At 39.0% G+C, this 25,944-nt stretch overlaps 1 protein-coding gene across 1 annotated transcript; it reads left to right on the plus strand.

The window, feature by feature from the left end:
• Positions 1-288: 288 nt before the first annotated feature.
• On the plus strand, positions 289-22,954 carry trim8a (tripartite motif containing 8a). Its single transcript, XM_081350819.1, has 6 exons — positions 289-2,694; positions 17,750-17,845; positions 19,375-19,608; positions 20,116-20,147; positions 20,255-20,370; positions 21,158-22,954. The coding sequence occupies exons 1-6, from the start codon at positions 2,101-2,103 to the stop codon at positions 21,784-21,786; spliced, it is 1,701 nt and encodes a 566-aa protein (XP_081206945.1). The 5' UTR covers positions 289-2,100; the 3' UTR covers positions 21,787-22,954.
• The last annotated feature ends 2,990 nt before the right edge of the window (positions 22,955-25,944 follow it).

Here is a 25,944-nt window from a genome sequence, read left to right on the forward strand (position 1 = left end):
TGTGGTTTATTGCTGCTTAATAATTCCTGACAGGTCTGTGTTTAACATGAACTAACATTAGGTGTTTTTTAAGGGTAAGCTGCTAAATAAAAAAATACTGGAACACTTCTTAAGTCATGCTTAAAAAATTTAAATAAGTGATTAATTTACTACAGAGAAACAGAATTTTGGACAGATCACAAAAAAAAATTAATAATAATAGAGGCATGCCCCTTTAAATCAAGCCCCGCCTCCGTATATTAACCCCTCCTATTTTTATGTGTCAAATCCGCGCTGGTCACGTGATCGGGGGAAGGGGGAGTATGTGAACTGTATCCTGAGTTGCAGTCCTGTGCCTGCATTCCTCTCATCTAGGATTTGCTTGAAAGGAAAAAAAAATATCATAAATAATAAAGACGCAGATTGGAATACGGCTGTAAACATCTGATTTCCACCAGGATTAACATTTTAAAGGACGTGATATCCCTGGATGGTCGCTGAACTGGATATTTTCGCTTTACGTGAAGCGTCTATATAAAGGGCATACAAATGAGAGGAAAAGTAAATAGATACGTCGTTTTTAATTCGCGTTAAACAGGAAAACAAGATGGCTGATAAGCGATAACAAGGGCCAAACGATATCGTCTCCTTTAAGAGCAACAAAGGTATTGATGTAGGCTTTGATACATGAATATTTTAGGCGAGTTAGCTTCGTCAAAATAAAATACATGACATTAGGCACTACAAATGAATGCAATCCGTTTCTGGTAAGTGCGAGCAGGTAAACATAAGGCGAAACATGGACAGGGATCATTCTATAATGTTCAACCAACACAGATAGCGACAGAATAGATTTGACAACGATAAAATCGCTGCTCTTTGGGGTTTAATGCTACGAGAGCATGTTGGCATGCAAGCATACGCGTCAATTGTTTGTTCATTCAAAATCGCGTCACGGCATTAGATAGATGGTGTTTCTGGCTTTACCTTATAGTTGTAGAGGACAGAAATCCTATCGATATAGTATTACGCGAGCAGCACAAAGGCTCAGGTCTACTTTTTTAATGTAATTCCAGCAGGGCAAATGTCATGTGCCCTGAGCACAAATCAAATGCGTGATCGACTGCTTCAGTAAATGCGTGCGAAAGAACTTGTGGCGTCACCCTTTTCCTGTTTTAAACCTAGCAAAAGACTATATGCTTCCGATGATTAGACATTTTCACTTGGATTTAACGGATCTTATGTTGACCGGCATTGGACTTTAGACGAATGTTGAAGCCTTTAACCTAGTAACGTTAGTTTATTATCTTTCAACGGATAGTCAGGCATCTGTCAGTGAGGCTCCGTCTGTCATAATTAAGGAGAGACTGACAATTGGTTTGTCTGATACTTTTTTACAAATTCACACTTCTGCTCGTTTTTAACGATAAATTATACCATTTAACGTTACGGGGTATCTGAAGAATAGCTTATTTACAGGTAAAGTAACAACATTTTTAATATATCGGTCGGTTTTTATTTTTTAAATAATGTCATTCGTTAATGTGTAGCTTAACAATCAGAGAAAGCTCAAAACAAAAGATGAAAATAAATGTGCCAGTATTTGGATCACAAACCAACTTTGCATAGATTAAAAAATACTTTTGTGGTAATAAACTATTCATAATGCATATTATGTTTTATTTTTTTCACTTAGTTATTCGTCTGTCAAAAAAGTAATCGCTTATAAAGTTCTTAAACATAGCACCAGTCGTATCCTATTAGGATCATTTTAATTTTTTTTCTCGCTCTCTAAATTAATACCCGAATTATAGTTTGTGTTTTTAGTTTGTTTAATCAAATAAACAAGGGCAAGTTTCTCTCATTCCAAGAACGTCATTTATTCACGCCCGGCTGTGGTATTTGATTACTGACTAACTTTGCCAGGAGCAGAAACGCTCCCTTGGCATATTTGGGTCTGATCAACAGCTGTTTCTCTGGGGCTTCTGTGCTCGTATGGTCTTCATCAACTGACCTAACATCTGGATATAAATGAAGGAGTCACGAGAATGAGCGAAACGTTGTTAGGACGGTGCTAGAACTTGATGTTTGCCTTCCACGAGCGGATCAAGTCAAGACGGGATGTCTGATCAAATGGCTGAGATGGCCGAGAGCTGGCGGAACTGCTTTGAGGAGGAACTCATTTGCCCCATTTGTTTGCATGTGTTCGTGGAGCCCGTACAGCTGCCGTGCAAACACAACTTCTGCCGGGACTGCATCAGCGAGGCCTGGGCCAAAGACACGGCCAACGTGCGCTGCCCGGAGTGCAACCACGCGTACAACCAGAAACCAAACCTGGAGAAAAACATCAAACTCAATAATATTGTGGAAAAATTCAACGCGCTGAACGTCGAAAAAGCGCCGGCCGTTCTGCATTGCATTCTGTGCAGGCGAGGGCCTCCTCTTCAAGCGCAGAAAGTGTGTCTTCGTTGTAATGCACCGTGTTGCCAGTCTCACATCCAGACGCACCTCCAGCAGCCCTGTCCTGCTCCTGGACATCTACTAGTGGCGACTGAGGAGGTCCGGGCCTGGAGCTGCCCGCACCATGACGAATACAGACTCTATCACTGCGATGTGGAACAGGTGGCGGTCTGCCAGTACTGCTGCTTCTCCAGATGTGCGCCAAACCATGGCCATGCGGTGCGCGACGTGGAAGTACGACGCAATGACATCAGGGTGAGTGCTTTGCTCCGAACTTCTCTGTAGGGACGTAGTCTGTGTCAGGGACTGACTGAGCCCAGTCCATTTTAGACATTCGATATGTACTATGGATTAACCTGGTGGTAACTCAGGCCCTGAACTGGTTTAGCCCTGTTAAATGCATATTACCCTTAATGAACTTTGCTAAAGTGTAAAAATTAAATAGATGGTTCTTTAAAGGGATAGTTCACCCAAAAAAATGAAAATGTTGTCATCATTGACACACCCTCAAAACCATGTATGAGTTTCTTTCTTCTGCTGAACACAAAATAGGATATTTTGAAGAATGTTGGTAACCAAACAGTTGACGGTAGCCATTGACTTCCATAATATGGAGAAAAAAATACTATGGAACTCAATGGCTACTGTCAACTGTCTGGTTGAAAAAGAAGTGGCAACAAATTATAAAAAAAAGAGAAGGAATGTAGCGTGGGACTTGGTTCTATTCATTGTATGTTGATTGGATGGAGGCGGATGATGATCTTATGCAGATTTGAGAAATCTGTCCTTTCCACCCGATGATCGAATTATGACATTTTGATAAAAAAATATGATCAAAACATTTTTAAAAATAACATGCATGAGTGAATTATTCACATCAGATCATCAAGAAGCATTTAATAAATAGATACATTTATATTTCATGCCAACTTTAAAGGCCCCCTGAATTCAAAATTTAAGTTTTTTAGCATTTAGTACGAATATGTTAGCCTTAAGGTTATGTATAAGCTGGTGTGTTCCAGAACAATGACAAAATTAGCTTTTAGGAGATATAAGCATTCAAACAGTCTCTCACTTGCCCTAAAATGGATCACAGATTTTTATGACATCACCGCAGACTTAAGCTTCTCATCACATCTTCTGTCCAATCAAATGCTCTCTAGAATCTAAAGTCCCGCCCACCTGGCCAAAGTGACCATTAACACACGTCACAGAGCAATAGCCTATGGGTTGGAGATGTGTGTTTGGTTGCTCCAACGCTCGAGTTTTATTCCGTTTTCCAGCTGTACGTTGGTTAAGAATGAAATGGCTAGAATTTATTTGCACCTCTACTATTGAATCCAACGTATCATCAGCACTCGTATTCGCTTCCATGGTGCTGTCAAGTATGACTTGCAGTCTGTGAGGTAAACTAAACACTATTGGCTATTTGAAAAGGGGGAGGAGCCATTCAATATGTCCCGTCTTAGCTTCCTGTTTCAGTGGAAATTACATCAACACATCATACAAAGCTGCCCATTCCAAGGCACTTCAGTGGGCCATTAAGGCAGTTGCCCAATGTAAAACCAGGCATGCTGAAAAAAACTGCACAATAGAGTGGTGCAGGGATGACATATTTTAGCATCACCCTGGTTCCCTTGACAAAAACCCAATAGTTCTGATTAACAATAACTTGTGATTCTTACGTTTTGTTTATCATGATAATCTTCACAAATGAACACAACTTATATGAATTTTAAAGCGTAAAAACAATCGGCAAAGGTCAAAAGCTAAACGTAGGCTATAAACGAACTACACCATGGTCTCATGACTTTAATGTCATCATCACTAATTTTCCGTCAACTCTTTCAGCCTTTGTTTAAAAGCATTTTCCCCAAAAAGTTAGGCTAGTTATAATAGCTTGCAGGAGCAGACTAGTAAGTAGATGAGTTCGATGACATTTAAAGGATTAGTTCGCCTCAAAATGAAAATTTCCTGATAATTTCCTGACCTTTCCAACGTGATGACGCAATGCGTGGCGCGTCGCAGACCAGCACAAGACAAGCAATTGTGGTTAAAAGTATAGGCTATACATTTTTATTAGTTTTTTTAGAAAATGGCCGATCGTTTCACTAGATAAGACCCCATTCCTCAGCTGGGATCGTGCAGAGCCCTCTGAAGCACTTCAAAGCCCTTTGAAACTGCAGTGATTTGAACTTCAACATTCTGGTTGCCATTGAAGTCCATTGTGTGTAGAAAAATCCTGAAATGTTTTCCTCAAAAAACTTAATTTCTTTTCCACTGAAGAAAGAAAGACATGGACATCTTGGATGGCATTGGGGTGTGTAAATTATCAGGAAATTTTCATTTTAAGGTGAACTAATCTTTTAATGTCCCCGACAACATCTGTAGTTCATTTAGACACTTGTTAGCAACTGCCTTTTACAAGACAAGTAAAAGCTTAAAGGGGGGGTGAAATGCTCATTTTCACTCAATCTCCTGTTAATCTTGAGTACCTATAGAGTAGTATTGCATCCTTCATATCTCCAAAAAGTATTTAGTTTTATTATATTTATAAAAGAAAGATAGGCTGTAACGAGTCTTTCCGGAAAAAACGAGCGTCTGGGGGCGGGCCGTGTGGGCGAAGAAGCTGTGTGCTAACGCGCCACACTAACAACACAGAGACATTTGAAGCAGTTTTACTCACCGCCCGGTTCCAACCACGACTGCGAACCTTTATCATTGTGACTGCTCGATCCTTAAGCATTAGACGATCTGCAAATCCGTCGATCTGGGCTTTGTTTATAAAACAATCATCGTCGAAATGCAGGGAACAAACAGTCTTACACAGCTCCGTTGATGCTCTGTTTAAACAAACTCCATCCACTGGTCCCTTAACGCTGGGATTTTAGGGAATCTGTGAAGGGTTGTCTTGCCCTGGCAACTAAAAACCCACTTCTTTGGTGACATTGACTTCCAAAAGCCGAGCAGAGCGCTTTGATGGCGAACTGCTTTCGCTCTCTTGCTCTGGTCTACGAGTGCGCGCGCGCCCGCGGTTTTCCAGCAGAAGTGCCCTTAGGACCCATATAAGGAAATTCCGCCCCAACTGACGTCACGCAGACCCATACTCGAAAAAAACTTTCCGAAACTTGTGACAAACCGGAAGGACAATTTTTGCCACAGAAATACTCCTTCAAACGTACAATTTAATTTTTGAAACTTCGTCCATGTTTAGCATGGGAATCCAACTCTTTAACAGTGTAAAAAAACTCAGTATGCATGAAATAGCATTTCACCCCCCCCCTTTAAAAAAATCACAAGAGGGTATTACTGGTGTGTTTTATATCATAGAATAGAAGAGTAGCTAGGGACTCACCGCACCTTAAAATTAGTCCATATGAGGTGCGTAGACAAAGAATTCCATTCAATTCATTAGAGAGGCACTTCAAGAGAGTCCGCACACTCCACCAAATAAAAGAGACGTCAAAAAGCGAGACAAAATCAAATTCTTTTACTGAAAAAAGCGGCAAAAGTTTCAGTCACATGTGACCTTTCTCAATGCCAAGCTTACAATCTCTTTGTACAATGTCTTTGGTGGAGTGCCTCTCTTATATAATAGAATAAAATGTGAAAATATCTTAAGCTTGTGTTAACCACAAACCTTATTTCAAGCATTTAAAAAAAACTTTAAAAAAAAACCTGTGTCGTGTTTTCACTTCTCAGGTCATAAATTCAACCAGTTTAAGTAAAGTTCTTTGGTAACAAGGCTAAAAATTCATTTTAGTTAATTTAAACAAAATGTCGGAAAGCTTCAAAAAGCTTGTTTGAATAACTATTTATTTATTTACTATGATTATATTGTAGGAACTTTTATCTGTTTATTAATGTTTTATTGCCCATACTTACATAAACACATACATACAAAGTACTTTTTGTTAGTATTGCATAGTACTAACTAATATTTACACTGTAAATTTGCACATTTAGCTGTAATTAAATGGTTTCGCTCTGAGGAACAAAATGTAGCCTAGCAAAAGCTTCAATTAAACATTGACTTCTGAGGACTTGAAGAGACTGAACTTTGTTTTCCTAATCAGTTTTCCTCCTTTTTTTTTTTTTTTTTTTTTATTTCATCATGAATGAACCTATTGGATGGGTGAGCAAGAGTAAACTTCCTTTCAAAGGCTGAAGCAGTCACTTCCTCTTGACACAGTAGTTCTGTGCTGGAACATGAATATATACCTAGATAGTTCTGTCATATCCTGAATCTCTGTGCCCTGCCAGCTGAATGTTAACACCTGTATAATGAGACTGTCAACACTCTTTAGAGCGAGAAATATCAGGTCCTCTGCTTTATTAAGTTAATAGTGAATAATTGCCCCAAAGCTAGTCAGGGTAAGTGTGAAAAACTAGCTTTAGTGCCACCTGTAATGTTCAGTAGCAGGGCAACTAAAAATCTGTGATTATATCTCTTCCATCAGTTTATCAAACTAAAATAAACACTTTCGTATATAAGTACTTTCTTATCTAAAACTCATTTTAAAGGTAAATCATATTAAAGGTGTGTTTTTATTTGAAATGTTCACTGCATAATAAATTCCACCTACACATATTTTCTTCTTTCCTGTAAAGCCCCTTTCACACAGAGATTCCGGAAAATACACGGCTAATGTGTCCCGGGATTTGTCCCAGGATCGTTTGATTTTGGTTCATTCACACTGCCAGTGATTTTCCGGAATCTGTAAGTGCGTTTACACACATCCCGTAAAGATCCTGTAAAGATACGTGACGTGAGGATGTGATAACTCCTGTCAGATGTCAGTTCTGCTGATAACTACTCTTCGTCGAGTCCATACTACCCAGAAGCACCACTGGGTTTGCCGAGTGGCTCGTTCCCCATATGCAGTAGCATAGGTTGTAGAAAGGCCCGTGCAATGGCACTTGCGTCATCACTACGACACATCTCTTACGGCATTGGTCCTGGCTTTTTTTCACACAGGGCGCGTTCCGGGACTGATCCCGGCAATGTTACTAGGTCCCCATCCCGTCATTGATCCCGGCATCAATCCCGGGACGTGTTTGCGTTCAGACAGAAGGCCCTCTAGCAATTTTACGGCAATTTCCCGGGATCAACGCGCTTTGTGAAAGGGGCTTAAGATTCATTGCCAAATAGCAGAAATAATGAGCCTATCCATAAAACAGTAGCACTTCACCAAGGAATACTTGTCTTGTTTGATTTGTAGATTAAACTATTTACATAGACTTGTCATCTTAAAAAGTTTTTATATGTTAACATCAAGCTCTTGAATATTGGAAAACCAAATGTCTGATAATCATATACTAGCAAAGACTTAAAGTGGGGTCCAAAAGTCCACACTAAAAATCAGTGTGTACTTAAATTGATGTAAATGGAGAAATATTTCAGATTTCTATATCACTAATCAAATAAGTAAGCTTGTGGCATTTATTATGTGATATTTATTTATTATTTTATTCCATTAAAAGTTAAACTTTTAACTGAAATGATGCTGCTGATATTATGATATTTGTTATGGGGAAATGCAAAGACTTCTATCCATTTTTATTTTTCTGCATTTATTTCTCTTGATCCTCAAAGCTACTTATTAAAAGCTCTTTTACCTATCAATTAAACTGATGGATATGCTAATAAGAAAATTAGCCGGGACATTCTGCAGTGTAGGAGTGAAAAAACACGCTTTTCCTTCAGCTGCCTCCCAAAGAATAATGAACTGTTGTGAGTTGAGCTGCTGCTGGACTTGGCAGGGATGACTTCTGGATGCGTGGAGGAATGCTTTTTAGATGGCCAATGTGTCATGGCTCCTAAAGCAGCCAAGTGTCTGTAAAAGGAGGGGGAAAGAGAGGGAGGAAATGGACGCAAGGCCTGCTCTACCCACAGCTGCTGTTGAAAGACACACACATCCCTCTGTTCTTTCTTTCGCAAGTGCATAAATTTAGAGAGTGTGACTCAAGTGGTCCCACAATAAAACTGCCTGGCCTTCTTTGCTCCCTCGCCTCTTGTTCAGGAATAGGACATGGGCTCTCGGCAGACACAGGAAGGGAGTGACCTCAGTTCCCTCTCTGCTCCGTTCCCAATAATCCGCCTCCTGTTTGCAGGGATGACATCATGGGAGATCCAATGGATGATCACCCTACTATCTCTTTTGCTCCTTTTTATACTGGTTAATATGATAGGAGTCTGCTTAAGACATGTTTACTCTTTTGGATGGCCCACTGACATTCACGCTTCATAGAATAACTTCCACAAATTAACTGCGTTTTTAAATATAGGACCCAAGCAGTGAGGAATTATATAAATGTGGCTCAGCCCACATTTGACCATTTTCTGCAAATTAGTCATGCTTTCAGTTGGACCGGATCATTCGAAATGTAAATGCCCTCCAGATTTTGCTCTAGAAAGACTTGAAAATTGATTGTGGTGTCACTGAATAATTTGAGAGGCCATTCTTATCACACCGTAGCACGCAGGCAAGTCCGGACAGCGTTATATGACTCCCACAGTCGGCCTTGAGAAACGTTCAGTACAGTCGGATGACTTCAGATGTTTGGAATCACAGTCATATTATTGTGAAAGTGGTGAATGTGATTCACTGTTTGCACCCATGACATGCAGGTTCTGCAAAGGATCACATAACTGCTTAATCATTTGGGCTGCATTTGAAATCACATACTCTCTTTGAGTAGGTACTTATTTTGAATAAAGAATTACTTCACCACCACTAAAAAAGTATGTTCAGTTCTATATAGTATGAGTGTGTGTAGTATGAATGTAATTCGGACGTACTACATTCGCCATGTTGTCATTTTCCTGTTACTCTCCTGTGGCCTCATGGGATTGTAAAATGTCCATTGAATGCACACTTCAGAATCTCTCTGTAAGTAGAAGGTCATGCTGGTACTTTTTGCCGACTCTTTTGTGAGTATTGTGAATTCGGACACACTTCTTTTGTTTCATACTGTTTATGGCCTACTGTATGCGTTTTTGGATACAGCCTTAGAGCTTAACAGGAAGGTGTTCTGGAATGAACTGCAAAAGCAAATGGAGAAATTCTAGTATGAAAATAAGGAAGTAGAAAGCAAGCTTGTTTTATCAGCTAAGCATGTTGCTGGCAATGTCCTTTGTGATGGCAATTCATCTGGACAAAGCTGCTGTAGATGAATGCACTATGATTATATGGAAGCAGTTTGTACTGTAATAAGGTGCTTTGCTTCATCATGCTGTGTGCCATGCCATTTCCCATTGTCATCATGCCTCTGCCAAGATGAACAGATCTTTCTTTGTTTTTTTTGTTTTTTTTTTTCATATTAGTTAACCTGCTCAGATTGAACAAACAGTGTAACAGAAATCTTTTACCATCTTTAACTACATGTTGTATTGTTGTAACTACAACCAGGTAATGGTAATGATACTAAGGTACACAGTTAATTAAATGGACTTGAAATGGGTCATGAAACATCAGTTAGTGATTTTAGATTTTAATTTAGTAATGACGGGTACACACTCGCTGACAGTTTTGTGGAACTCGCAGACAAATGGCCGAAAATGGAGGCAAATCGGTGCATGTTCACGTTAGTGTCAATTGCGTAGTGTGTATGATCAAAGATAAGAATCTGAGAGAAGCGCTGTGGCATTACCGATGCTGTGAAATATTTTGCATGCTAAATATCTGGATCTGTCTAAAGGCAATTTGGATCACAGGCTTCTTGTGTGCAAAATTAAACAGGAAGTTGAAGTCTGACGCATGAATTTGTTATTTCCTGTATCAATTCTTGCGTGTGTAACTTTGGTTGTTGGGGTGTCACGATTCTCCAAATCCTCGATTCGATTACATTTTCGATTCTAAGGTCACGGTTCGGTTCGATTCGAGTCTCGATTTTTACATTTATTTATTTTTAATGCAAGTCAAGTCATCTTCATTTATATAGCGCTTTTAACAATGTAGATCGTTCCAAAACGGCTTAACAGTGATAATAGGAAATTAAAGTAACCGAGATTGTTTTGGCTTTATAGCAGCTCTAGAATAAAGTTATTGTCCAGCTAAATTTAGTTTTGATTGATTCACTTCCGTCGCTGCGATCATTAGTTATTAACTTGGGGGCCGCTAACACGACACCGTTTTAACAGAAAACTCCCTAAGTTCTCTCTACGCAAACTTTAAAAACGCAAACCTGTGAGAACGCTGATGGCGTGCACATGCGTATTACGAGTTCAGTCTATAGGTATGCATGTTTGAATATATGTGCGCAGGCACGAATATATGCGTGCAGGTAGTCCTTCCCTACAAACCAACCCTTAACAAACTACTTGTCTGGCCTTAAAATTTATAATACAGATTTATTTATCGCTTCCGCATAGCCATGCGAACCGGAATTATCCCGACAACACTTTATCTGTAGAGAGGTAAAGGGAGGGGAGGGAGGTCTTCACAGGGGAGAGACTAGTTGACATTTCAGGACTGCACTAGACGGCGCAGGTCCTTCATCAGATCTGGATACAGTCTGGATCCGGGGGACTGCAGTAAACCTTGGGATAAACAGAGAGACTAATATTAGCGTAGATGCCATTCTTCTTATGATGCAACGAGTACATCAGGATTTATGGGGAGTGTTCCCGGTTCCGGCTGATCTAATCTATGCAGCCTAACATTGAATTATAGAAGTCTATAATATGTTATGTGTATGCTAGGTCAAAGAGATGTGTTTTTAGTCTAGCTTTGAACTGACAGAGTGTGTCTGCCTCCCGGACAATGTTAGGAAGACTATTCCAAAGTTTTGATGCTAAATAGGAAAAGGATCTTCCGCCAGCAGTCGATTTTGATATTCTGGGTATTATCAACTGGCCGGAATTTTGAGATCGCAATAGACGTGAAGGACTATAATGCGTTAAGAGCTCGCTCAAGTACTGCGGAGCTAAACCATTTAGTGCTTTGTGAGTAATCAGCAATATTTAAAAATTTATACAATGTTTAATAGGGAGCCAATGCAGTGTTGACAGAACCGGGCTAATATAGTCATACTTCCTGGTTAGAACTGGAGCTGCTGCGTTTTGGACCAGCTGTAATTTGTTTATTAAGCGTGCAGGGCAACCACCCATAAGAGCATTACAATAATCTAGCCTTGATGTCATGAACGCATGAACTAATTGTTCCGAATTTGTCAAAGAGAGCATATGACGTAATTTAGATTTATTTTTAAGATGGAAAAATGCGGTTTTACAGATACTAGACACGTGACTTTCAAATGAAAGAGTGGTTTCAAAGAGCACAGGTTGCTATGCCATTTTTAGACTAGACTTTTATGCAATATAATATCTGACCTTTGTTCGCAATGTACCACACTGTCAAATTTAAAACATTTATTTGATGACATACAACATAATGTAACTTATATCTTAAGTCAGTGGAAACTTAAGCAAAATAACCTGCCATTTAGTTTCTCTTTTGTAACTGCAGTCTTCTTCACAGAAGATGACATTCAAGTTCACAACAAAACAAACAAAAACAATAAAACAGCCATGTCCATAGTCTTCTCTGAACAATTAAGTGTCTTAAAAAACTATTTCTGAACAGTTGAATAGATACCACACAGGTAAATGTGCACTGCTCAGACTTTCAATAACTTTCTCCTTTACATTATTGTACATGGAGGGTATCACCATAGCTGTGAGATGCTTTCTACTTGGGATTTCTGACTGGCTGTAGCTAAGTTAGAGGAGGCTGACTCGCAGCACTTCAACGTGTGTTTTTTTCCGCTCGGTAAGCCGACCAGACGTGACATGGGGGCGTGGCAGCATGGACGATTCCATTTTTTATTTCGAAGTTCGAGATTGTGACTTAATTTCGGTCGATTTCGATTTAAAATCAAAATCGTGACACCCTTATTTGGTTGTGAAACATAGTTTGTACCAGTGATTTGGTGATTCTTCCTATTGAAATGTTGTGTTGTGTGACCCCTGTCGCCGATCTGTCGTGTAATGTGGGCACAACAGCAACTAATAGTACACCAGACAGTCGAGTAGTTGGAGAAGAACAGCGATCCGATGACTTTAAAAATCGTGCTTTCAGTGTACCCGGCATAACCACTTGGATATATTCCACTTGGTTTAGCTTCCAAACTCCGAGCAAACACTTGGATATATTCGCCTAATATTAGTGCACATTTAGGCCTATGCAGGTTTGCGTTAACGATAGAGCGAGTGGCCATGTAAAGTGGATAATGTCAGGCTACTACTTGCGTGTTTTAAATGTTAAGTCATCTTTAAGGTCACACATCCCCTTTTTGTGGTCATTCTTTACCTGTGGTTATTGGATTTTCTGCCTGACATATTAACGCATGAACCAGCAGTGTTCGCGATCTGTCAATGCGTGACTTCATCAGTTCCTGTGGAGTTTTTTTTCTTCTGCGACTACTCGTCGACTAACATTTAGTCAACTTATTTAGATAGGTATATTTAGATTTTATATGTTGGATAGACCTCTGAAATAGGACAGGCCATAAAAGGCATTTAAGAGGAGGGGAATATAAATATTACTGTACTCATTCTCTAGCTACTTTCATGATAGGTTAGTTTTATGTTAGATTGTAGTTTATGAATTAGATCTAAATACTATATTTATCATAGCACACAAAGGGTACTATATTAATGGAACGTGCCAGATCTGAACATGTATGCTGACCTTTCTTTGAACGGATCTGTACTCTTATCCATTTTACAAAATCATGCACCATTCATTTAAAAAATTGTCAGAATACTGTGAGTTTTTCCATTTCATAAGTGAATAAGTTTTCTTCGCTGTGCATTCAGAGCAGTGTGCTGTTCGCACATTTCACATTTAACTGCCAGGATGCCTTTTGTGTTTGCTGTGAATGTATGTAGGTTGTTTTGAGTCACTTACAAACTGCAGAAATAAATCAACTCCTATCCAGCATTTAGCTGTGAAATTCACACACGCCCCTCACACTACCCCACAAAACCAGCTTATTTTGGTCTCAATCTGAGCTTGCATCTTCTTCACCTTAAAAGCTTTAAAAAAAAAGCCATCAACAAGCCTATCATCAGGCTTTGCATCTCTGCAATCTAATGGCTTGCATTTATCACAGAGACAGTTAATTGTCTGTAGAAGTCTGTAGATTCTTTAGATGCTACCTTCCGTGCTCCGAATCAAAAGAGATTGACGGGTCGTATCTGCACATCTGCACGTTTTGAAATGAGAAGCGTTCACACAGGATATAGCACATGGATACATTCATCAGTACACCCAGTTGTAACAAATTAAAAAGCTTAAATATTTTTTGATTGCTGATAAGCTAAATGCACCAAGAGTGCAGTAATTTTCTGTAACTTCCTGCTAGCATCTTGCGTGAATCTTTGGCCATTGTTGAGCTGAAGATGTGCAGTTTCCTGTGCATGTAACTATGTGTAATCAGTGACTAAGTCTGACACCACTGCTCGAAATGCCAGTCTGTAAGACCAAAGCTGTGGTACACTCATCTGTTAAAAACTATTGATTAGTTCCAGAACGTAGTGAGCTGTTTTGCTGTCTGCTTCCTACATAGACTGCTGCCTTTACTGACAGCCTACTGACTGAAACGAAACGCTCTACATGGGCAGCGGCTCCGCTCAACACACAAACAGAGAGAGCTCCTATCATAAAGCTCAAGAGAGATCAAATTACAATTGACATTGAATTTGGCGTTAACATACTTCTAAGCGAATGAAGTGATGCAATAATGAGCACAGAAATGCATAACATTTTTATCAGTACTTGATTAAATAGACAATAAACATAAACAAACATTTTGCATGCTTTGTCCACCATCTTGGATTTGTTCACTGAGCAAATTTACAATGCTTTATGGGATTAAAGCGTCCTTTGCAGAGAACGTAATGAGGGCCTTTTTTCCAGTAAAATTGTGTTTTCATTTTTTTTATCATCATCCCCCATGTGCAAAAGTAACCTCCCAACCTATTATAATAATTTAACAACACATGTTCACAGTTCTCTGATGTCAGTTAATGCTCACATGACATGCAGGTAAATAAATTAAATGTTTTTATTTTAAAATGATTTATTTACAGTATTTTTGGTCACAATTTTATTGCGATTTTAACTATTATAGATGAACATTTAATCTTGTAAGAAAACATCTTGTATTGCTTTTGAAATTATTTATTATTATAGTTATTATTATATTCATTAACTATTAAGACAGAAATATTACTATAATAACAAATTCTTCAAACGTTAAATCCTCCAGCTTTTATTTTGGTGGAAAACCGCAAGGAGACCTGTGAAAACTGTTTAGTTGACAACAGATTTCTAAACGCTTCTCATTACAAATTTGTTAGGATGCTGCAAGCTTATGTCAGCAGAAATGTTGGACATGTGAATGTGAAAATAAAGTGATGCAGTTTCAGTGGAGCAGCATTTACTGTGAATTGAGCTGCTCTGAGACACTGAAAACACTGGATCATGAGCTGCTAGCGAGAACATTCTTCATTCTGAAACGCGGGCTAAATTGCAGCCTTTTTCGATTTGATAATCGCACTAAGCCCTATTGCAATTTTATTTTATTTTTTTGATTAATTATGCTGCCCTAGGTATTTATTTATTTTAATTTCACATTTTTATGATTTATTTAATTATAAGCTTTTCATCAACTTACAAACCTCAGGATGTTCCCTTACGAAACCCTAAAGGCCGGGACACACCAAGCCAACCTATTTCTCAACCGATGTCGGGCTGTTTTTAAGCATCGGTCGACTTATGTTTTGGCTCTAGTCTAGTCGGACCCCATCAGGGTTTTTTGTTTGGGCCGATTCAGCATGTTGAATCGGCGTCGGGCCATCGGTGAGAGAGAGAACTCTGATTGGCTGTTCAGCTTAGCGAATCAGAATAAAAGTGATGAAAGCGAGCAAAGAAGTCAAGACCGTACAGACAGAGGGTTGTTATAATTTTACGTCATCTTACCTGAGCAATCGAATGCACAAATATTTGATAATAACTTTAATGAATATTAGCCGAATGAAGAAAGTGATCAGCATTATTGATATTGAAATGGTAAGCAAGTGCAAGTCCTAGTTTCGTTGTTTCGTAATGACGAAAATAGACTATTGAGACCTGCTGATATAGACGGATATTTACTAATGCGCAAGAACGCATATTGACAGTCGCCTTTAGTCCTTTTGGTGTGTTCAAGAGCAGCTTTTTACCCGAGACACAGTCGACGATAGACGACAACACAGTCGGCTTTCGTCGAATCGTCGCCACTAGTTCTTTGACGTCGGCTTGGTGTGTCCCGAACTTAAGAGGTTCATTATCTAGTATATCAATATATAGTGATACAGCAAGTTCTCTGATTGGTGGATCTCACTTCATAATTGTGGGTAATGTAGTATTTCATTGTTAATTTGGCATTTAAACTTTTTTTGAAGGTAAAATGACACTGACTTGTGAGCTCATGGTATGTCTGTACAGAGAAAATGAATGAGATTTTTACTTCCAGACTATTGCACTATATCTGTGTCCTGTGTCCTTGACCAGTGAAAGCTGTTAACGGTTTACTGTAGAGATGCTGTTTGTTTGGCATCAATGCAAGGGTTTACAGGAGCCCGGTTGCTGTAGGCCCCAAGAATGTGCCTCTTCTCATGTGACCTATAGATCCTCCAGCGGTCTCGTGCACATTTCACTATGCAGGGATAACATGACAATCTGTCACTGACACTGAAAGAAGCCCATGCAAACAAAGGGGAGAGATAGAGAGCAAAATGAGAGCCTAAGACGGCCTTGCCCCCTCTCGCTCTGCTTCAAATTTCCACACTTATTAATGCGCACACTCGTGCATGCACAATGTGCGTTATTGTTGTCATGACAGCTGCATTTTCCCTTTGCAATCGGCCTTTTGAATGTTGCATGGACGTTTGTCTGATTAAACAACTAAATTGGCTTGTTATTCAGCATCCTTTGGACTTTGGTGTGGTGAGGTACAGTGTTCTTCTCGTGGGCATGTGAAACTGAGTATAAAGGGGATTATAAAAGCTTCAGCACACTGTCAGGCTTTGATTTGGCTGGGGGATGGGGGAGCTTTGGGGTTAGTGGCTTCCTCTGAATCCAATTTAAAACCTGTCCAGACACCTAATAGCAGGCAGAATCACACAGCAAACGTGATTCTGATGAATTAGTCTCATTGCCGACATGTTTTGTTTCATTCGTTTGCTGTAATAAGCAATTTTATTTTTTTATTTTTTGGGGGGATTTCATAGAGAGGGCCGGCAGGATGTTTGTTTGGGGTTGTATGGAGAATGCATTGCTTTTGGTTAGCTTGAATTTGACTTTAAGACTATTTGATTAAAAATATTTTGGTGACACTTTACAATAAGGTCCATTGGACCGCTACTAAAATGCAGCTAACAATTAGCAATATATTTGTGACAGTATTGATTGATCTTTGTTGCAACTGTTCATTGTTAGTTCATGTTAGGCAAAGGTCTATTAAATAATATTTGCAGATACAAGTTTTGATTTTAATAATGTATTAGTCAGGGATGCACCGATATGAAAATTTTGGCCGATACTAATAACCTATAATTCTTTATATTTGAAAGCCGATAACCGATATATTGGCTGATAAATCTAAATCCAAATTTTTATAGAAATATTGAGAGCCTGATTACAAAAACAAAAATCTCACCATTAAAAGCCATGTCCCAAGCACACAATTATAACGTTCCATGTAGCCTAAATGACAGACTTGTGCTGCATATGTTGCACTTAACTGTATTTTCCTTTTATGAAGTGCTTTCATAAATCATCGATCGGCCAATACCGATATAGTGGCCGATATATCGTGCATCCCTAGTATTAGTAAATGTTGAAATTACCATGAACTAAGGTTAATATATGCTTTACAAGAATAATTTGGTTACGCTATATTTGAAGGTGTCCTTGTTATGGTGTATATATACAATTAATTACCAAGAAATGAAGTACTAAAGTACTGAGTAATATTAATTAACAGCATAATTGTGCATAATTTACTGTTTTTTACTAAAGTAAGTAGGCTATATTTAAAGTGTAATGAGAACACCGTAAAATAAAGTGTTATTATATTTTTCATTGTTCGTTTTCTATTAATGTAAATGGAATTTTATTGTAAAGTGTTACCAATATTGCTAAAAAATAGTTCGCAGTTCAGATGTTCCTTGAACCTGGAGTCATTCTATTTTAAGTTTGGCAGATTATGGATCTGTGGAAAAAGGTTTGATTTGTGTTGTCTTTGTTCTTCCCTTCAGCATATGTTAATGAAGCAGCAGGATCGCATTGACGATCGAGTGAAAGACATCGAGGAGCAGCTGTATAAGTTGGAGTCTGACAAAGTACTGGTGGAGGTAAAGACACATTTATACGACATGCACACACTCTTCTGTCTTACTCTGTCTATCTGTCTGCCTGTCTCTCCCCTCACCCTCTACTGCAGCTAATGAATATGGAAGAGGCTGGTTTTGGTATGACATTAGCAGCGTCTGTGCTTAAACTGTATGTAGACCTTTTCTCCCTGTCTGCAGTTTTATGTTTGTGTTTAAGACAAATGTATTAGACAAGTGTTATATACTACAAAATAATACTGTCAAGGAGGAGGTCTGGTCAAATTCCCCTGGTCTCGGACTTGGATCCCCATTCGCTTATACAATGGCTGCTGTTCTTCCAGGGATCCACATACAAATATGAAAATGACAATGAATATTCAAGAAAAGTTCAAATTTAATGAAGCAAATGCAATCAAATACATAAACACTTTTAGTTCAACATGCATGAACCAGAATAACATTTCCAGACAAAATAATTAATTTTTTATTTAAAATGTAAACACAAAAGTGAAAGACAGTCACATATAGAAAACTAAGTTGTGCAGACACATTAAGCTACGAAATGAAAATGAGAACAAAATTAAAACTTTTTGTGACTGATTTATATCGATTGACATTATATCCAGCACTTTTTGATACAAATGTTGCCAGTGTTGATATAGTTAACTAAAACTAAAACTCTTACAAATGTTTTCGTTATTATAATAAAGCTAAAATAAAGTACAATAGAAATATTAAATGAAAAACCTTAAGTTAAAAAAACTAAGTACTAAAATTACTAAAACTGAAATAGAAAAAAACAAAAAATTAACTAATAAACATGACAGCACATAACAAAATTATTTAAACTTAAACTTAAATTTAAAAAATGATTAAAACTAATTCAAAATATTAATAGTAGTACTTAAGTACTACTATTAATAAACAATATAATAGTATACAGTATTATTTACTAAAGTTAGTATATAACTATATTGTTTAGTATATAAATAATACTTAAATGACATTTTATGTTCATAAGGACAAATATATCAAAATACAGTTTAATAGTCAGTAAAGTAAAAAGTTAATTTTGGACCCTGTATATGAAGATTTTTTAAGTGTAATTTAGATATCACAGATACACATTTCAATCTTTTGTGCATCTCACTGGCTATTAAACCTCAGTGAGATGCACTACAAACACTTTTACATGTCCTCTCCTGAAACTGCAGATGTGAAATTACTTAAATTTTCTGCTTCTCAGATGTTTATCCTGAGAAAAATCCCAAGTGCCCATATTATGCTATTTTAATGGTTCCTTGTTTTGTTTTGGAGGTCTCCTACAATAGATTTAAAATCAAAAACCACTTTAATTTTCTGATAATATACATTGCAGCATCACCTTCACCTTTTCTCACAGTGTCTGAAACAGTACAATAAACTGAGACATTATAACAATAAAATCTGTGATCATTTTCATTTCCTTTCCTACAGGGAGATATTTGTTAAAGTTTTCACATTTATGGAAACTATAGAAATTCAGTGTGCACCTTGTGTTTGTTGTGCAGGATAAGGTACAGCAGCTGAAGGAGGAGGTGCGTGTGCAGTATCACAAAATGCACCAGCTCTTAGAAGACGACCTGGGGAGAACTATGGAGGTGCTGGATAAAGCACACTCCAAATACTGCCAGGAGAACTCAACCCAAACCCTGCAGCTCAACGCACGCCGTCAGGAGGCCAAGAAGCTGCTCAGCTCTGTCCAGGTTGTGTTTGACAAGGCGGAGAATATTAACATCATGAAGGTGAGGTCGATTCTCTCTTTCACCCTTCACAGATGACTTCATCTGGTCATCCTTAACTGCCTATGATATCCTAGTCCTGTGGGTGCGATTTGGTTATTGCAGGGGGATCAATAAATGTCTAGCAAGAATAAAATAGTGAAATCTTTGAATATTGCCTGAATTTTTGATTATTAAATGTGATGTCACGGTTTCTTGGAAGTCTGTCTGAAACTGTCCTTCATATAAAGGCGCAGTCAGTCTGACTGGGCAGTAAGGCTAGTGAATATTTCCTTAAGCACACTCTCCTTTGACTTTTGCTAGAAATCCCCTTGCACTCACCCACATTCTGTCATAAACAGTCCGTGTGAATGTGCCCATACCTGTGAGAAATGCTTCCTTGTCTGTGTGTGGTTGTTATCAGTAGATCTGCACTTCCAGATTTTTCCATGTTTACAGACAAAGAGGCAGTCAAGCAGGAGCTTGTAGAGGAAGATTAATATTTGTGCTCTGTTTTGTTTTCCTTTGTAGAACACAAAACCAGTGAAAATACTTATGGACAGGTATGTCATTTATGAACCAAAGTGCAGAAATTGATTGAAATTGAATACTTTTATTGAATATTTTTGAATGTTTGGTAATCTGTTGATGTCAAATGGATGTTTTACAGATCAACATCATGTACTGGCAGTGTTCTGCCTCCTTACAAAGTGGGTCATCTTAATTCCAAAATATTCCTGTCTGAAGTCTCAAAAAAGGAAAAGAACTTGAGAAAAATACTGGAAGGTTAGTAAAAACGTACTCAGTGGCTCAGTGACTGGTGGGTCGCCAACTTATTGGTCTCTAATTGGGTCATGAGTTCTGGTATAAAAAGTTTGCTCATATGAAACCAACATAAATAAAAAGATTGTTGACACGTGATTAAACTAGATTATAAAATATTTTTCATTATTTCTTATTCGTCATTGACCCTGGAATGCCCTCATCCTCAAAAATGTAAAAAAAACAATAAAACATTGAAGAAATAAGGGGCTGTTTACACAATACCGTTTTCAACTAAAAACAACTTTTTATGCATTTTGGACATTGGCGTTTTGGGGGCCTGAAAACCCAAACTTTTGAAAAAAGTGTAAGTTACATCACATTATCCCGTATTATTACGTTATCATCTCCATGTAAACTACAAAAACATTAATTTGTGCAAATGGTGATGTCATGCATATGTTCAGTCTATAGGCGCAACGTGTTTCTTTAGTGACATCGCCTACTACTGGCCTGGCAGCATAATACAGCGTTTTTACTCATTTTCGATGATCCGTGTGAACTGGAATTGCTTTGACAACGTTATTTGCATGTGAAAAACGCAAAGAAAAAACGTCTTCATTTTTAGTACATCGTTGTAATGTAAACGTACCCAAAGTTTTGGGGACCTTTTTTAAACTTTTATATGAAAAACAGTTTTGAAGCACAACCAATTGAGAACCACTAACTTTGCTTGCAAAAACATTTCTGTTCAACACATTGTTTTTTTTCCCACAAATCAAACTCACTGTCCTCATCTCCTTGTTTCCAGCACCATTCAGTACTCCCGCACACTTCCTCCAGAGCATATCTGTCCACCCCTCCAGTGCGAATACCTCCGGGGGTGAGAAACGCAAACACTCCACAGCCTTCCCTGAAAGCAGCACTAGCCTGCTGGATTCCTCGTCAGGCCCCATGAGCAAACAGCAGTTCCTGGGTCAAGGTTCCGGCTCCACAGACGGGCCGACGTCACAGCCGCCCTTGGCTCCCTGTAGCTCCACCCAGCACATTGTAGGCCTCAGCAGTAGCAGCAGCGCCCAGTCGGTCCATCATTCCAGCTCAGTTTTTACTCCAGCTGACTACCCCAATCCCAGCTCCTCCCAGCAGGCCATGCTGCCCCAGTACGGTGGCCGTAAGATTCTCATGTGCACGATGGACAACTGCTATTGCTCTAGCGTCCCCTCCATATCGAACCACCGTGGCCATCCTCCCTACCCTCGCTCGGGATCTTTCCCTTGGACACAGGATTACTCGCACCCCCTGCCCTCCACGGCCTCAATGTCCCAGCCCCTCCAAGGGCTCTCCATGCACGACTGGATCGACGCCTCACAGAGCCACAGGCACCCTGATTTCTATGGATTGTATGGGCAATCTTCCACTAAACCATACGTCACCAGTTAACCTTCCACTGCATCTCCGATATCTCGCTCATTTCCTCCATAGACCTTTTTCCCGCCTGTCTTTCAAAACCAGGCTTGTTAACTTCACAATTACAAGGAAAACAGCACTTTTTATCATGCAATGCAAGCCTCTCGGCTTAAAAACTCCGATCTCTTCCAACTTAAGCATTAAAACCCTGTCTGTCCCTGTGTAAAATAATAAGGGAATCTTTCTTTGAGAAACGTGGAGGCGGGACCCAGCTGAGTTTTTAAAATTACAAACAGATTTTGGTTAATTGCAGAGGGTTTTGACCCAGAGCAGATAATGATCACTTGTAAACAGAGTTAGTTTTAACTCCTTTCACCTCCCCTCTTCTTGCCTTTAGGGCATCTGGAATCTGGTTGTTTTTTATTATGTGCTAAAGATTCCTTTTAACATTGCTATTAATCTTCTACAGTTTTATTATCAGTAGATGGGGAATATTGTTATTAAAAAAGAGGGATAGAGTCTGTTTATTATTTATCATATTTCACCTCTACTGCACCTTCAGATTTTGGGCTTAAGTTTCTGCTGAACCGCTCCACAGGTAACCACGATTATGGTTTGACGTGTTACTTACATTCCTTAGAGGCCAGAGGTTCTTGTTTTTCTGTTATGTTTACAATTATGTATTAATATTTTTCATTAATTTTCAGTAGGTTGGAAAAGATCAGTACAAAAACTCAATCCAGGTTCTTTGGAGGCTTCACTCAAAGAGGTTCCACCAAGCATGTCATGAGCTATTGCATCTGAAGTACTTCTGGATTCTGCTTCCTGTCAGATAATGTTATTTCCTGCATTTAAGCAAATGTGAAGCATGTTCAGGATGATTGGTGCCTACACACACCTCTGAGTCTTATAACGGTGTAGATATACTTCCTGTTTTAGTCGGTGACGGTGAAGCCCGAAGGGGTCTGTGGTCGCCGTGGAACACTGATTGTTGTGAACATGCTGGAAAAACTTCCTGTTTGTGTTTGTAGGCAAGCAGGAAGGCCTTTCTGTGCACTCAGAACTCCAAAAAGACTCGACTGAGTGAGACTAGAGAACAGTTGACTTTTTTTCCACATATTTTATACAAGAAAACTGGATGCATACATTTGGAAATCGAAATAAATGTGCTTCAAAAGAGTATTAAATGCTGGTTTAAACAGATGTGTGTGAAAAATCTTTTGTAATTTTGCAATGTAGTTTTGGCTCTAAACTATAGAGTGGTTCTCAAGCAGGGAGCCTCAGAAAACTTCTAATCATGACATAAAACAAGACAAAAGCATCAAAATAAGATGAAACAACTAAAAATCAAGATATTTTTCCTTGAAGAACCAGTTACCACTTTCTTGAAAAACCTAGATATATGAGGCAGCCTAATTTGAAAAATGTGATTTCTAGACCTGGAAATGTCATGTTAATTAACAATATTTTATAACCCGGTGGATTTTTTATATATTTTATGAATATACTTTTTGTTCAATTTATTTTTTTGTTATGCCAAGCTCTAAAAATATTTTGTGTTGCAGATCCGACTAAAATCCCATAAATCAAGCATGACCCTTTTCGTCTGTGGCTTGGATCATTTGCCTAGACCTTGTTGTTGATTATCAAAACAGGTTTGGAGGTTATATTTGAAGTAAAGTTAATCATTGCTTATAAGATAGTAATAGCATTATGGGCAAGTCCGAAGCGAAAACTTGAGCGAAATATGTGGCTTCCAAAAAAAAGAAAAGAAAAAAGCCAAGACCACTTTTAAATCATTTAAATATAGCAGCCTAAGGACTGATGCCAGACTTCCCAGCTCTTCCTCATGGGTCAATGGGGCATCAGTCACATTTTTCCATTAAGGCATGGTGGGATGGGGGCGCAGGGCCGGCTGAGGTAGAAAGGGGATGGGGGAAGTAATCAGGCTTGAAGAACAGCTCATCATTTATTTATAAAGTGTAACGTTCCAGCCCCTCTCCTCCCACAAACCCCATACATTCATGTGCTCTCAAACCAACACAGTCAACATTTTGTGACCAATTAGAAATCTGACTGGACTCTACCCTCTTTTTTCCCCCTGCTTGCTGTGGGTGGATACGCCATATGCTCCGAGAGCTCTACAATGGGTTTGTTTTTCTGAGCTCTGCCGTCCCATGATGCTAATCACGCTGGCTGCTCATGCTGGCTCATTGCAGCCCGTGGGAGGACTGAAGCCTGCCGGAAGGATCGATTGCAAAACACAACAGAGGCTGCCCGGCTTAGCTCCTCTGTACATGTGATCACATACGGATGTATGTGAGGCCTGAAGTGAAAAGAAAAATAAAAAGCGCTGCAAACATGGGGATTTTTCATGTAAAGGAGTTGGTGTGAAAATGTTAGGGTGTGGACATGTTTGTACAAAGGCTTCAAGGTCTTCTGTACCCTTTGAGCCCAGCACAGACCAGCTGTAGTCTAAAGCCTCTTGGTTTTCTGCACCAGTCACATTTGCTTACTCTTCCTTTGCCATCAATTATGAAAACCTGCCCTGTTATTAAGGGGAACGATGTCCCACGATGATGGCTTTGCTGGTGGGGATCACGTTAGCACTTTTCAGATTTGTATTGCTCCGTGTTTAATGTAGTTTGAGAACTTGCAGATTAGAGAGGGGACACGTGTTTTGCAGACTGAACACAAATGTTCAGCGGGAAAATTCCATCAAATTTTTGCACGATTTGTCAAACGTTTTTATTTGAACGAATGCTCTTTTAATGTTCATTTTTACAGGGAGTTATTCTCTTTTCCATCGCACTGCGAAGAAAACTGGCCAAACATTCGATTCATGCTTTTGTTCATATGGTGCTCTTCACTGTTGCTTAGCAAAATAGTAGGTGTTTTGATTTCAACTGTGGGATTTGCTGAAGTTAGACACTTTTTGCTTCCCGTAGTGATGCTTGCATACTTTAACACAGATGAAGTGGATTAGCTGCAATATTTGTCAAATACACAGACATTTAAGATGTTTTCATGTAGCAACAGAAACCACCTTTGCAGTGTAAAGTAGACGCTAGTCTGTTCACGAGCACCACCAAGTCATCAGTTGTTTTTTGCAGTGTGATGGAAAAGAGATTAGAACACCTCTCTGTTAATAAAAATAAATGTTACGTTGACAACATGTGAATGTTCGTGTCGAAACAGCCATTCATTGCACCAAAATTACAATTATCTTGGTGTGTGAACAGGCCACGAGAGTAGAGGAGAACAACTGAAATGATACATAGCCCTTTCTCAAAAACAAAACAAATTCCCAGAAACCTTAGGGGGATCTGCCTGAAACAGAGCAGGCCGAAGCTGCTGACTTTTCAGTGCTGCCGAATGGTATGTGCTTTTTTTCCCCTTTTGATCAGATGGTTATTTTCCATGAAACAAAAGGTGAGTATGTGGGCCTTTGCTGCCATGCTGGATGCATCAAGAAGGATTAGAGTTTACCCTACAAATGTAATACGGTCACATGTGTACCATCAAATGAGAATTTGTGGACCCACCTGTATTTAGTGCTGACCACTTCAGCTGTAAATCTGAGACAGATGTTAATACCAGATGTATGTAGGGCCATTGTTTTTACTGCTTCTCATTCTCATATTGCTTTACGCTGATACCATAGAGTGAGCAGGAAAGACAGAGGCATAAAGTATTTAAGCGATTTTCAGAAAAAGGAAACGCTGAAAGAGGAGACGATAGGGAAGAGAGGAGTCAACATCTAATTTGGAATGTCTGTCGGTGCCTCACATGCTCAATAATCTATTTACCATGCAGAATTAAGATTTCTGCTATCCAGCACATTGCAGCTCCAATCCCTAAAGCCAGGATGGATAATCCAAAATCCCTCTTAGGGCCTGTGAGGCCAGTCCTGGAGCAACAGAGGCAGGAGAGCTGCAGAGGCCTCTGGGTACTTCAGAGATCAATCCACGGAAACAACTTAGAAGCCAAATTCAGCGGGAAAATCACAGACTTGGCAACACTGATCTTCACACCGATCATTTCCATACACTTAGAGTTCATGGTGACCAGGCTGTCAAACAAAACAAAAAAACACATCAGATGACAAATGATACGATACGTCATAGTTTTGTGTGAGGAACAGTTTAAAATGATCATTATTCACTGATAATCTTCTCCTTTGTGGCAGCT

This window comes from Scardinius erythrophthalmus (assembly GCF_964197995.2).
Source record: "Scardinius erythrophthalmus genome assembly, chromosome: 21".
In the NCBI taxonomy this organism is placed as follows: domain Eukaryota; kingdom Metazoa; phylum Chordata; class Actinopteri; order Cypriniformes; family Leuciscidae; genus Scardinius; species Scardinius erythrophthalmus.